Source organism: Erinaceus europaeus, chromosome 11 (assembly GCF_950295315.1).
Source record: "Erinaceus europaeus chromosome 11, mEriEur2.1, whole genome shotgun sequence".
Taxonomy (NCBI): domain Eukaryota; kingdom Metazoa; phylum Chordata; class Mammalia; order Eulipotyphla; family Erinaceidae; genus Erinaceus; species Erinaceus europaeus.
Window position 1 is genome coordinate 63731404 of NC_080172.1, and position 12418 is coordinate 63743821.

Genomic DNA, 12418 nt, shown 5'->3' on the forward strand with positions numbered 1-12418 from the left:
TCTAGGTATAATTAGGAACAAATTTTATTTTATTTGAAGTTGAGATGTCCTAATTGCAAAACTGTTTAAATACTAGAAAAGAATAATTTATCCTGTTTTCTTCTTAAAAAGAAAAAAACACAATATAAATGTAAACAGTGCTCTAAAATTATATGGGTGAGTGCTGGAGAGATAGTCCATTGTGGGGCGAGGGAGTAGATAATGTATAGTTATTCAGAGAGACTTTTATGCCTGAGGCTTCAAAGTTCCAGGTTCAGTCTCTTGCATCACCATAAGCAAGAGCTAAGCAGTCTCTGGTTGAGAGAGTGTGTGTTCATTGGGTGAGAGGTGAGTGCATTGCCATGCACACAGCCAGTGTTCAAGCCTTAACACCACATAGGAGGTGCTATGCACTAGAGGAAGCTCTGGTGTTACAGGGTCTCTTTATATCTACATGAAAAAGCTATATGGAACAGTGAAATCACATGTATAGGGCCCTGACCCAGGATGGGGGGGAGGGGCAATCATAGCACTGTGCTTACCTAAAAGCAAATTTATTTGGGGGAGAGCTCACACTTGATATATGCTGTTACTTCTGAGCCAGTTTTTTTTTTTTTCTTTTTCAATTTTTCTTCATTTCAGATATATATAGAAACACCTTAGAAGTTCTTCCAGTACTGTGGTGCAGGCACCTCATGCATGGTAACAAGTGTACTCTGTAGAACTTCCCCTTGGCACCCCCTTCCAAATTAAAACAGAACTTATATATATCCTAGATACATTGAAAATCTTAGGACTATCCATTACCAAGATGTTTTTGGCATGTTCTTCCTTTTAAGAGAAAGAGTAGGATAGAATCTTTGTCTAATTTTATTCAACATTTCTAGATACAGAAGATATGAATAGAGCCCAGTCTAAGTATCAGACCGCACAAGTCGTTGTTTTAAGTTTGATGTAACCCAACAGTGCTCTTCAGCCCCTTTTCCTCCACGTTTTTTCTCTGCTTCAGTAAATAACTTTGAGTCAAGGGGTTTTATCTACATGCCACCAAGACTGTGCTGCTGACTTCTGCCACAGACAAATTTATTTATTTTCAGATTAGAGAGAGGTAGAGAGGCAGAAAGAGTGAAAGACTTCAACACCGAAGCTTCCTTCAGTGCAGTGGGGGCCAGACTCAAACTTGGGTCATGCACATGGCAAGGAGCAATTTCACCAATCCTGAAAGTGAACTTTAAAAAGCACTTGGTTTTGGGGGTTGGGTGGTGGCAGAGTGGGTTAAGCACATGTGGCACAAAACGCAGGGACCGGTGTAGGGATCCCAGTTTGAGCCCCCGGCTCCCCACCTGCAGGGGAGCTGCTTCACAGGCGGTGAAGCAGGTCTGCAGGTGTCTATCTTTCTCCCCCCTTCTCTGTCTTCCCCTCCTCTCTCCATTTCTCTCTGTCCTGTCCAACAACAAACAACATCAACAATGGCAATAATAATAACCACAACGAGGCTACAACAACAAAGGCAACAAAAGGGGGAAAAAATGGCCTCCAGGAGCGGTGGATTCATGGTGCAGGCACCAAGCCCAGCAAAGCACTTGGTTCTAAATTACTTGTGGGCAACCTTCTGGGTTAGCAGGTCAGGAGTTTCAGATACATAAAGCCACATTCTCATATTACCTTTTAATAAATGTTTAAAATAGGAGACATAGTACTTTGTTCCATTAATACCTTTAGTGGGAGTGAAGGAATAGGTTTCTTTTAACTACTAAATTGTTGGTTATATCTTAGGTCCTATCAGCAGTGTCCTGGTGAATAAGTACGGCAGTCGTCCAGTCATGATGGCTGGTGGCTGCTTGTCAGGCTGTGGCTTGATTGCAGCTTCTTTCTGTAACACTGTATTTCAACTCTACATCTGTATCGGAGTCATTGGAGGTAAGTTGCTTTTGATTTATACATTTTCTTTTTTATAATTTATTTGGCTAGAAACAGCAATTGAGAGAGATGGGGACGATGAAAAGGGAAAGACATTTGGAGCACTACTTCACTACTTGTGGAACTTTCTCCCTCCAATGGGGACCAGAGACTTGAACCTGGATCCTACATCTTGGAGCCTGTGCTCTCTACCAGATGACCAGCCCCAATTTATACATTTCAAATATTATTATATTGCTGATGGTAGGGTGTGGGGGAGTCTGCATGCACATGTACACACTGGCTCTTTAGTATTTATATTCATCTTTCAAATCTCTTCAGTGTAGTTCCCTATTTAAAGTAGTAGAAAAGGTGAACTCACTTTAAACTCTTGCTATTATTAAGTCACTAATAAAGTAACAGTAATAATTTAAAATAATTTACCAGAAAAGGTAAACTTTTAAAGATGTTGCTGTTGACACTAAATGCTCATTGTTAAATGAATTGGCGGAGATAATTGCATCTCTGATGCTAAGAATGATCAGTAATGGTAAATCAAATGTTTCTGAAACAATGCAGTTCGTCATTGATTATTATTCTGACAACACATCTTCCTACTGGTAAATAAGCTTCTGAAACAAATGTGTTAAACAAATGTGTTAAACATAAGAATTACTTGATAGAATATCCAGACAAATTACTGATAAAGTTCTAATAAGATCTTGATGTCTACCCTTCCAAATTCAACAATATATCATGAATTTTTTACCAAGTTACTAAATATTCTAATCAATAACATTTTTAATCTGTTACTTGTTTTGAATATATGCATCTCATAATTTGACCAGTTTCTTAGTTAATTCTCAGATATCATCAGTAAGTAGTATTGCACTGATAGCCCTCTCTGAGCATGAGTGTTTTCTTGGAATAAATTTGTAAAAGTGAAACTGCTGTGCTTTTAAAATAATTATAAATTGACTTCCAGAAAGATCATTCATTTGCTGATGGACACTTAAGTTGCTTCCAACTTTAAAATATTGTTAAGGCTACTGCTATGAAGATGGGTGTGCAAATATCTGTTCCCAATCAATTTTTTGCTGTTGTATTTTGTTTCAATTTATTTTTAATTGCTTTCTTGTTTACTTATTTCTGAGAGAAAGATGAGCAACAGAGAGAAAGGCCAGCACTGCTACGTGGTGTCAGAAATAAAGCCTAGAGGACTCCCACCAATGTGTCCTGGAGCTCCGCTTCCCCAGAGCCCCACCCCACTAGGGAAAGAGAAATAGGCTGGGAGTATGGATCAACCTGTAAATGCCCACGTTCAGTGAGGAGGCAATTACAGAAGCCAGACCTTTTGCCTTCTGCACCCCACAATGACCCTAGGTCCATCCTCCCAGAGGGTTAAAGAATAGGAAAGCTATTAGGGGAGGGGATGGGATATGGAGTTCTGGTGGTAGGAATTGTACCCCCCTCTTACCTATGGCCTTGTCAGTGTTTCCATTTTATAAATAAATTAATTTTTTTAAAAAGCCTAGGACCTCATGACCTGTATCTGCTGAACCACTGCCCTGATCTCCCAGATTTTTTTTCACCTGTCTTTTTTCATTAAAAAGTATGCTTTAGAGCCATTTTAATCTCCAAATGAAAGCCACTGACATTTTCATTGGCAACTGTTGAAACTGTTTCATTACCCCAAAACTTTGCCTACCATTTAAAATCGTCTTAAAAATCGTCTTACCGTTCAGGAAAGTTAACATAATTATAATCATATAAATTGCACATTTTGAGTTGTATCTTTTCTAGTAAAGTTATATTCTTTATTTGATAACTGTCTTCAATATTTTCCATGCTTATAATGATCCTTCAGATGATTTTACTAGGTTCATCCTTCACAAAAGTGCTATGTGCCTGTTTTACAGCTAGAAAATAGTCATTAAAAGGTCAACATGAAATTTGAACCCAGGTAGTATGTCTTTAGAGCCCATACCTTAAACTACTATGTAATATATTCTCTAACATGAGGGGTTATGTCTATATTTTTTATATTTCTTTCATTTTTAAGTTAAATAATTTTAAGTATATCTCTATTACAGTATGGTTCTTTTTTTTTAATTCCTCCCCAGGTATGGGACTTGCCTTCAATTTGAATCCAGCTCTGACTATGATTGGCAAGTATTTCTACAAGAAGAGACCATTGGCAAATGGACTGGCCATGGCAGGCAGCCCAGTATTCCTCTCTACCCTGGCCCCCCTCAATCAGGCTTTCTTCGGTATCTTTGGCTGGAGAGGAAGCTTCCTAATTCTTGGGGGCTTACTATTAAATTGCTGTGTCGCTGGATCCCTAATGCGACCAATTGGGCCCAAGCCAGGAGACACAAAGAAACCTGGTTACAAAGAAGCCCTTCAGGAAACTGGCAAATCTGATTCAAAAAAGGGGGTAGCTGATGCAAGTACAGATCTTATTGGAGGAACCCCCAAAGCAGAGAAACGAACCGTCCTAGGAACAGTTAATAAATTCCTGGACTTATCTCTGTTCAAGCATAGAGGGTTTTTGCTATACCTCTCCGGAAATGTACTCATGTTTTTTGGATTGTTTACTCCTTTGGTCTTCCTTAGTAATTATGGCAAGAGTAAGCATTTCTCTAATGAGAGGTCTGCCTTCCTTCTTTCCATTCTGGCTTTTGTTGATATGGTAGCTAGACCTTCTATGGGACTTGTAGCCAACACGAAGTGGGTAAGGCCACGAGTTCAGTACTTCTTTGCAGCTTCTATTATTGCAAATGGAATGTGTCATATGATAGCACCTTTCCCATCCACTTATGCTGGGTTCTGTGTCTATGCTGGATTATTTGGATTTGCATTTGGATGGCTCAGCTCAGTATTATTTGAAACACTGATGGACCTCGTGGGACCTCAGAGGTTCTCCAGCGCTGTGGGACTGGTGACCATTGTGGAATGCTGTCCTGTCCTTCTGGGGCCACCAGTTTTAGGTACAGTATATCTTAACTTTTTGGGTCTGTTAGCATAAAATAGGCATGCATAGAGATTGGGAAGGTGACAGAAAGCAGAAATTAGTGAACTTGTTTGATGTCAGAGTACAAGTCTTTATCAATTCTGTATCCTCAGTGCTAGCAAAATATTTAGCATAACATTGTTCAAATACTCAAGAGCTGAATTCAATCAGCCATCAAAAATATTAAATATGTGGTTTTTAATATTTTTTTCTGATAAAATTAGCCAGTTCATTGTAGGAATAAATACAACTATTCACTATAGTTTGGGAAGTGGCATAAATGTACAGGGATTACCTCATTAAGTTCCAAAGTTCTATCCTTGGTCTTTATGTGTTAGAGTGATGCTCTCAAGTTTTTTGTCTCTCCCATTAGTAAGTTTTTTTTTTTTAAGTTTTGAGCTGGGGTGGAGGAAATAGCATAACCCGACTCCCTAACTCTAGCCTTCTAACTGGTTTTCCCACAGACATTCTAGTTCTCTATCTCTTAGAACTCCCCAATTACCTCCCTTCTTCATAAGATGAAGACCAAATTCTTAATGTGGCCTTCATTGCCCTGTATGGCTTTACCTACCTTTTTATTCTACTTAGTTTCCTCCAATTGCCTCTTGGTTTCTCTACTCCAGCAACATAACCTTCCTTCCAATAGCCACCATATGTTTCTGACCCCTGCATTTGTCTACCAGTTCTCTGCTTGGGCTCTTTTTTTCCAAAACAACTCCTATCCTTTAAGTTTCAGCTTAATTTACTTTAAGAAAAGCCCTCCTGGTCCTACTTACGGGGCCCAGCTTCCTATTTTCTGTTTTCCAGCCCCCCTGAAGCACTTCACAGTTTATAAAATATTTAATATCTGTATTCTCCACTGGATGATACATGTTATCTCTTTGGCTTGTTCTATCCTTGACCAATCCAACCCAGTACTGTGGTATCCATAAAAGTCAGTGTCACTGAGTGAAGGATACTCTTTAATTTAGAAGGCCAGGTAGTGTCAGAAAGTTTTTTATTATAGAGTAAGGGTTTTCTTTTATAGACTGATTTGATGAGATGCTAATAGATTGTACTATAACAAGGATTTCATGGACAAAAATCATTTGGAAACATGGGTTTTAATACAGGCCCCTCACAAAACCTTTATTATTATGCATCATCAGTCAATGCATAAGCTATGCCAGCCTCAGTTAATTTGACTTTGAAAACATAAGAGTGTTCTTATAGCACTGTGATAAGTTTGAAATTCAAATTCAGACTTTAAAACCCAGTCTGTTTGACTGACTTGCTTAAATTTGTCTGCTTCATTTGTGTATATAGAGAGTATATAGAGCTGGTTTCAGTGTTTTAGCATATGGTTAGTGCCACCAAATGCTCATTAGGAAATGTTGATGTTAAGAGTGAGAGAAGAAATAGCTGCAGCACTATTCCACCACTAATTAGTGAAGCTTCCCCTTATAGGTGGTTATTGGGAGCTTAAACCCAGGTCCTCAGACATGGTAATTTCTGTGCTCTACCAGGTGTGCCACTGTCTGACCCCCTAAAAGATCAGATCAATTTTTTATGACATATATATTTATTAACACAAGATAGAAATGGAGAAAACCTGAGGGTCACTTGGGCACATGGGATGGTATGGGTTGAAATCAGGGCCTCATGTTTCTAAGTTAATTCAACATCCTACTCCCTGTGCCACTTCCCAAGCTCAAGATCATACCATTTTCAGCAATCCCTTTCTTAGACTAATTCTTCATTTCTAGGCTTTTGTTGGAAGATTGGTTTAACATGGTTTTGTGTGTGTTTGCTTGCTTGTTTTTATATCCTTATGTTTTATTTGGGAAAGGTTGTAAGTACTCACATTAACTTTTTAATATCCTTAGGTCGCCTCAATGATGTATATGGAGACTACAAATACACCTACTGGGTATGTGGCGTAATCCTAATTTTGGCAGGTATCTATCTTTTCATTGGCATGGGTATCAATTATCGACTTACAGCAAAAGAACAGAAAGCGGAGAAGCAGAAAGAAGAAAATAAAGAGGAAGAAACCACTATAGATGCTGTTGAAAAACCAAAAGAAGTTCCTGGTACTACAGAGTCTTTAGAGCAGACAGGCATGGAAGAATCCACCAAAGATGAGAGTCCAGTCTGAACTCGGGGAAGAAGGGTAAATGGAGCAGCTCTTTTCCCAAGATATCTGAAAATACTCTACTGGCCTGCGATCTACCAGTGGTGCTCAATGCAAATATGGACATTTGTGTAGAACTCATACCAGGTGTTCATTAATGGAATTTTTGTTTCACTCCTTACCAATAGCTTGAATTAAATATGCCATATCTGTTGGGGAGTAATTGGCAAAGAATGGGGGAAGGAAATCTTTTTTTTTTTTCTCTCTCTCGTTCTCTTTTTTTTCTTGCTAATCTTAGCTTTTAACAGTGTCATGGAAATTATAATGATGTGCCTTAAGTTTTAGTTTTTAGAACTTTAGGGAGCCTTAACTTTTTTAAACCATTCTGCTGAATTCATCTATTTTGAGTATTGCATTAAAAGGAAAAATAACTTGTTTGAGAAAAATTTAAAATTAATCTTGCTTCATTATTTGTAACATTGTCAGACACTGTCACTGAAAAAAATATAAATTGAAATATTATTCAAAGGTTGGGGGTTATAAAATCCTGGCTAAAATATTTTCTACGCATCAGTAGTTGTTTTGCACATGTGCCTGTAGCCATGTACTTAGAAAATTTAAATCATAAAACTTTGAAAACTTATTGGCTATTCTAGAAACACTGTACCCAACACACCTCCAGTATCTTACCTTGGAATGTTTATTAGAAGCCAAATGCTTAAGAGTTGGTTTCATTAGGTAGACTATTTTTGTTCCCTTTTTAAAGACAAAATTTGAGTGACTATTGATCATTGCTCTTTGCAGATCACTTTTTTTTTCACTTCACAAGTTTGTATTGAAACATACAGATAATTGTGCCTCCTTAGTGCAACATATCTAACATGTATACATTTCAGACAGTTGCCAGATTAATCTTTAGTTTTTCCAAAACCTCAGACTATGAATCTTGGATCTTTTATTTCCCCTGGGAATTTTTGCCCTTTGATTCATAGTGATTTTATTTATACCTGCCTCTAGCTTATGTGTACAATATTCAGTGTGGTCGCCCATCCCCCAATGCTGGCTAATTGAAGAGGCAAGTCATAAAAATAAGATTGGTAGAAAAATTGCTAAGTGTGCTTCATTTAAATAACTCATTTTCTGAGAAGGCCTTAAAATTATGTTTTGCTTAGAATTACTGAACACATTCTGACTCACCACACAGATTTTGTGACCCTGAGAAGTAAAGAAGGGGATTAAATATTATGATAGGAGGGAGAATAGACCAGAATGAAAACTGTAAATATTTTTTAACCTAATATCTTATAAATTGAGGCAGGAAGATAATGGTAAACATTCAATAGATTATATTCAGTGCATTTAAAAATATCATTGTAATTGACAGAATGAAAATGTAGATTTAAAAAGAAAAAGACCTTGTATAAAAGACTGGCTTTTCCAAATAAACTTTTTTTAAAGAAATGTTTAAGTATTTATTTTAATGATGAAAACATTGATGTCTTCATTTTTGTTATCAACATTTTATTCTTACTGATATTAAATTGCCTCACATGTTCTTTGGTAGTTGTGATTTAATACAACAAACCCCCCCCTTATCCTTTAAGATAAGCAGGAGGGGAATTTTGAAATCATCTCTGTGAAAACAGCTTGAGCAGTTAACTTTAAGAACATAATGAAAACACCCTTTCCTTGTGGCAGATGGAAGAGGAATTTCAGCAAGAAGCCTGCTATGATTATTGGCAGTCTTGGCTTTATTATGGATTCTGCTATTTTTCATGGATAGACTCCTCTGTGTGCTTCTTTCCTCTTAAAAAATAAAAAGTTTCTATTGGTAAACTAGTATAAACAAAGGAAACTAGAGTAAAGCCAGGGGCAGGGAAATATCTCACATACACTTTACCAATGCTCAAGGACCAGCATTGGCCTAGCAGGCAAGACATGAAAGGGAAGCTCCATGAAAGATGGAACAGTACTGTGGAGTTTCTCCTGTCTATCTCCTCCCCCTATCTCTCTGAAATTGAAAGAAAATGTAAAGTCCATTGGAAACAGTGGAACTGTGTGAGTCTCCAGCTCAATTTAAAAAAAAAAAAAAAAAGAAAAGCAGGTACATAGGATACATCTCCCTCATTTGAATGGTTGACCAATATCCAAATTTAAAACTCCGCTTAGAGCTGAAGAGATAGCTTACCTGGATAGTGTGTTTTTTTGTCATAAATGCAACCCAAGTTAAAAGTCCAGCCATCACCACATTGATAAAAGCTTTGGTGCTGTGATCTTTTGAGTGCTATCTGTAATGCAAATTCACAACCATTTTATTAGAAGAAAAGCAAGAGTTAAAAACAAGTCAATCCAGTCATGGGCCACATGGAGCAAACCTAAAATAGACTTTCTAATTCCCACACAAAATTCCCTAGTTTCATCTGCTGTATTCCTACCTTTGGGTTCCTGTTTATCAAACAATTTGTCCTACTTGATATTGTAACCACCTTCTAGCCACCAAGTTGTAGATGTTACCAAGATGGCAACCTGACTTCATTGGGAAGAGAACCTCACCAATGTGTCCTGGAACCTCACCTCTCCAGAGGCCTACTCCACTAGCGAAAGAGAAACAGGCTGGGGTTATGGACCTGCCAACACCCATGTCCAGAGAAGCAATTATAGAAGCCAGACCTTCCACCTTCAAGCCTCCAGTCCCCACTTGTAGGGGAAAAACTTCAAGAGTAGTAAAGCAGTGCTGCAGGTGTTTTCTCTTTTTTCTCTCTCTTCCCTCCCCTGTCAATTTCTCTTTGTCTATCAAAATTTAATATGTATTAAAAAGGGGGGGGGAACTTGGTTAGGGACATAGCATGATGTCTGTACAAAAGACATTCATGCCTAAGGTTTTATGGTCCTAGATTCAGACTGGCACCTTTATAAGCCAGAGCAGAGCAGTGCTCTAAAAACAAGGCCATTTAATATGTTTGTATCAAAAGTTTTATGTTGGTTTGCAGAATGATAAATTGGGTTTGTATAAAAAGGCTAAATGTCTGGGTTTTACCTTCCCTATCAAATGGGTCACAGTATAAAAAAAATCAGTAATCAAGTGTGTTCCACCCCACCCCCAAATTTTTGCTTGGAAAGACTGAGTAAAGATTAACAGTAAATATGCAACTTTGCAGTATGACTTGTTTTAATAATCAGGTCAAGCACTTACCTAAGAGATTTGAAAAAAGTTAATGCTAGATTTTTGTCACTATGAAAACCCTATTTGACATGAAAAGACTTTGTCTCTTTTTTAAATTTTTTATTAGTGATTTAATAATGATTAACAAGACTAAGATAACAGGAATACAATTTCACAGTCTCCACCACCAGGGTTTCATGTCCCACCTCCTTCATTGGAAGCTTCCCTGTTATTTATCCCTCTGGGAATATGAACCAAAATTCTTTATGGGGTGCAGAAGGTGGAAGGTATGGCTTCTGTAATTGTTTCTCCACTGGACATAAAAAGTAGAATTGATAAAACAGGAACCCAAAGGTAGGAATACAGCAGATGAAACTAGGGGTCTTCGTGTGAGAAGAATTAGGAAATCTGTTTTAGGTATGTTTTGAGCAGCCCATGACTTCAGTAATTTGTGCCTGGACGTGACAGCTACCATACAGGTGGACTAAGTATTGTCCGGGAAGATGGTATTAGAGTTGAGAATAGGAGTCGAAAGCTGGATTAGGGCAGAGGGTAGCTCCCAAACATGAGGAAAGTCTATAAATACCATTAACTGTAAACCCCATCAATCTGATCTAGGGCCCATTTATATTCATATTTAGCATAGGATCCTGGGTAGCGTGTCAGTCTGAACATGCAGACCATGGTCACGGCTGGAAACACTAGTCTACACTCATTTCAGGACCAGTTTTGTTCAAGTAGATGAGTAGGTTGACCCAGCCTCCCTGGAAAGACAACTCTTGAGAATGAGACTTGGGGAGGAGTAATATGTATATGCATAGGGTACCTTTCTCCTTAACTGAAACAGCACTGATTTGCTTACTTTTAAGAAAAAGTCAAAGACTTTTGACCTGGCTTGCCTAGAAGAGATTGGAATGACTTAAGCAAAGGAACTGAAGCCAACTTGTTAATGGTATAGGCTGTCTGACTTTAAATTGAGGCTATGTGGCCTCAAACAAGTTACCTAGCTTCTCCGAGTAAATGTGATTGTTTTGTGTTTTCAGATAGAAACAGGTAGAGAGGCAGAGAATGAAAGATTACAGCACTGAAATTTCCTAAATTGTGGTGGGCCTTTTTTTGTTGTTTTTCCCCCCACATATAAGCTATGTAGATGTCATTTATCAACAGGTATTTACTGGTTCCATATGTGACAACATTGATCTAAACTTTGAAAATTCAGTCATGGACAAAATAAAATAAGTCATCTCAAATATATTATTTTCTCAAGGAAAAAAAAAACTAAACTTTTTGTGAGGACTAAGTAAATGAACACAGCATACTGTCAAGTGCCAAGTAGTACTGAGTGTGCTTGTTTGTTTTTACCAAAACACTGCTCAGCTCTGATTTATAGTGGTGCTGGGGAATTGAACCTGGGACTTGCATGAAAATCTACATTACCATTTTGCTATCTCCCTAGCCGTAGTGCATAGTCATTTTATTTATTTATTTACTTGATAGGAAAACTCAGAGGAGCTAGCTGGGTGTGGTGGTGTGCACCTGTAGTCCCAGCTACTTGAGAGGTTGAGGCTGGAGGATCGCTTGAGCCCAGGAGTTCTGGGCTACAGTGCGCTATGCCAATCAGGTGTATGCACTTAAGTTTGGCATCAATATGGTGACCTTCTGGGAGCAGGGGACCACCAGGTTGCCTAAGGAGGGGGTGAACCGGCCCAGGTTGGAAATGGAGCAGGTCAAAACTCCCGTGCTGATCAGAAAAACAGAGGAAAAGTGAAAACAGGAGAGAAAAAAAGTAACACCTGCAACATTGTCTCATTACTCAAAAAGTTTCTTCCCTGCCCAGATGGGACTGAGTGTTTGAAAAGTCACTTTTTAAATTCATTTTAATATTTATTACCTTTTGTTGCCCTTGTATTTTTTATTATTGTAGCTATTATTGTTGTTACTGATGCCATCGTTGTTGGATAGGACAGAGAGAAAAGGAAAGAAGAGGGGAAGACAGAGTGGAGAGACACCTACAGACCTGCTTCACCGCCTGTGAAGCAACTCCCCTGTGGGTGGAAGGGGGGTGCTTGAACCAGGATCCTTACGCTGGTCTTTGTGCTTTGCGCTACCTGTGCTTAACTTGCTGCGCTACCATCCAACTCCCATAGTCATATTTTTTAACCAATGTAATAAATACTATGTATTTTACATTTTTATTGATGATTTAATAATGATCGACAAGATTATGGAAAAACATATATATTTTTTCTTT

The 12418-nt window shown here is 38.2% G+C and overlaps 1 protein-coding gene across 1 annotated transcript in view; it reads left to right on the forward strand.

Moving 5' to 3' along the window:
• SLC16A1 (solute carrier family 16 member 1) overlaps nt 1–8465 on the forward strand; it is a 32256-nt gene extending 23791 nt beyond the window's left edge. Inside the window, exons 3-5 of the mRNA XM_007530196.3 lie at nt 1756–1899; nt 4002–4868; nt 6757–8465. Of these exons, the coding sequence (XP_007530258.1) occupies nt 1756–1899; nt 4002–4868; nt 6757–7028 (1283 nt within the window). The 3' untranslated portion in view covers nt 7029–8465. The remainder of the gene's footprint in view (nt 1–1755; nt 1900–4001; nt 4869–6756) is intronic.
• Nucleotides 8466–12418: the final 3953 nt, after the last annotated feature.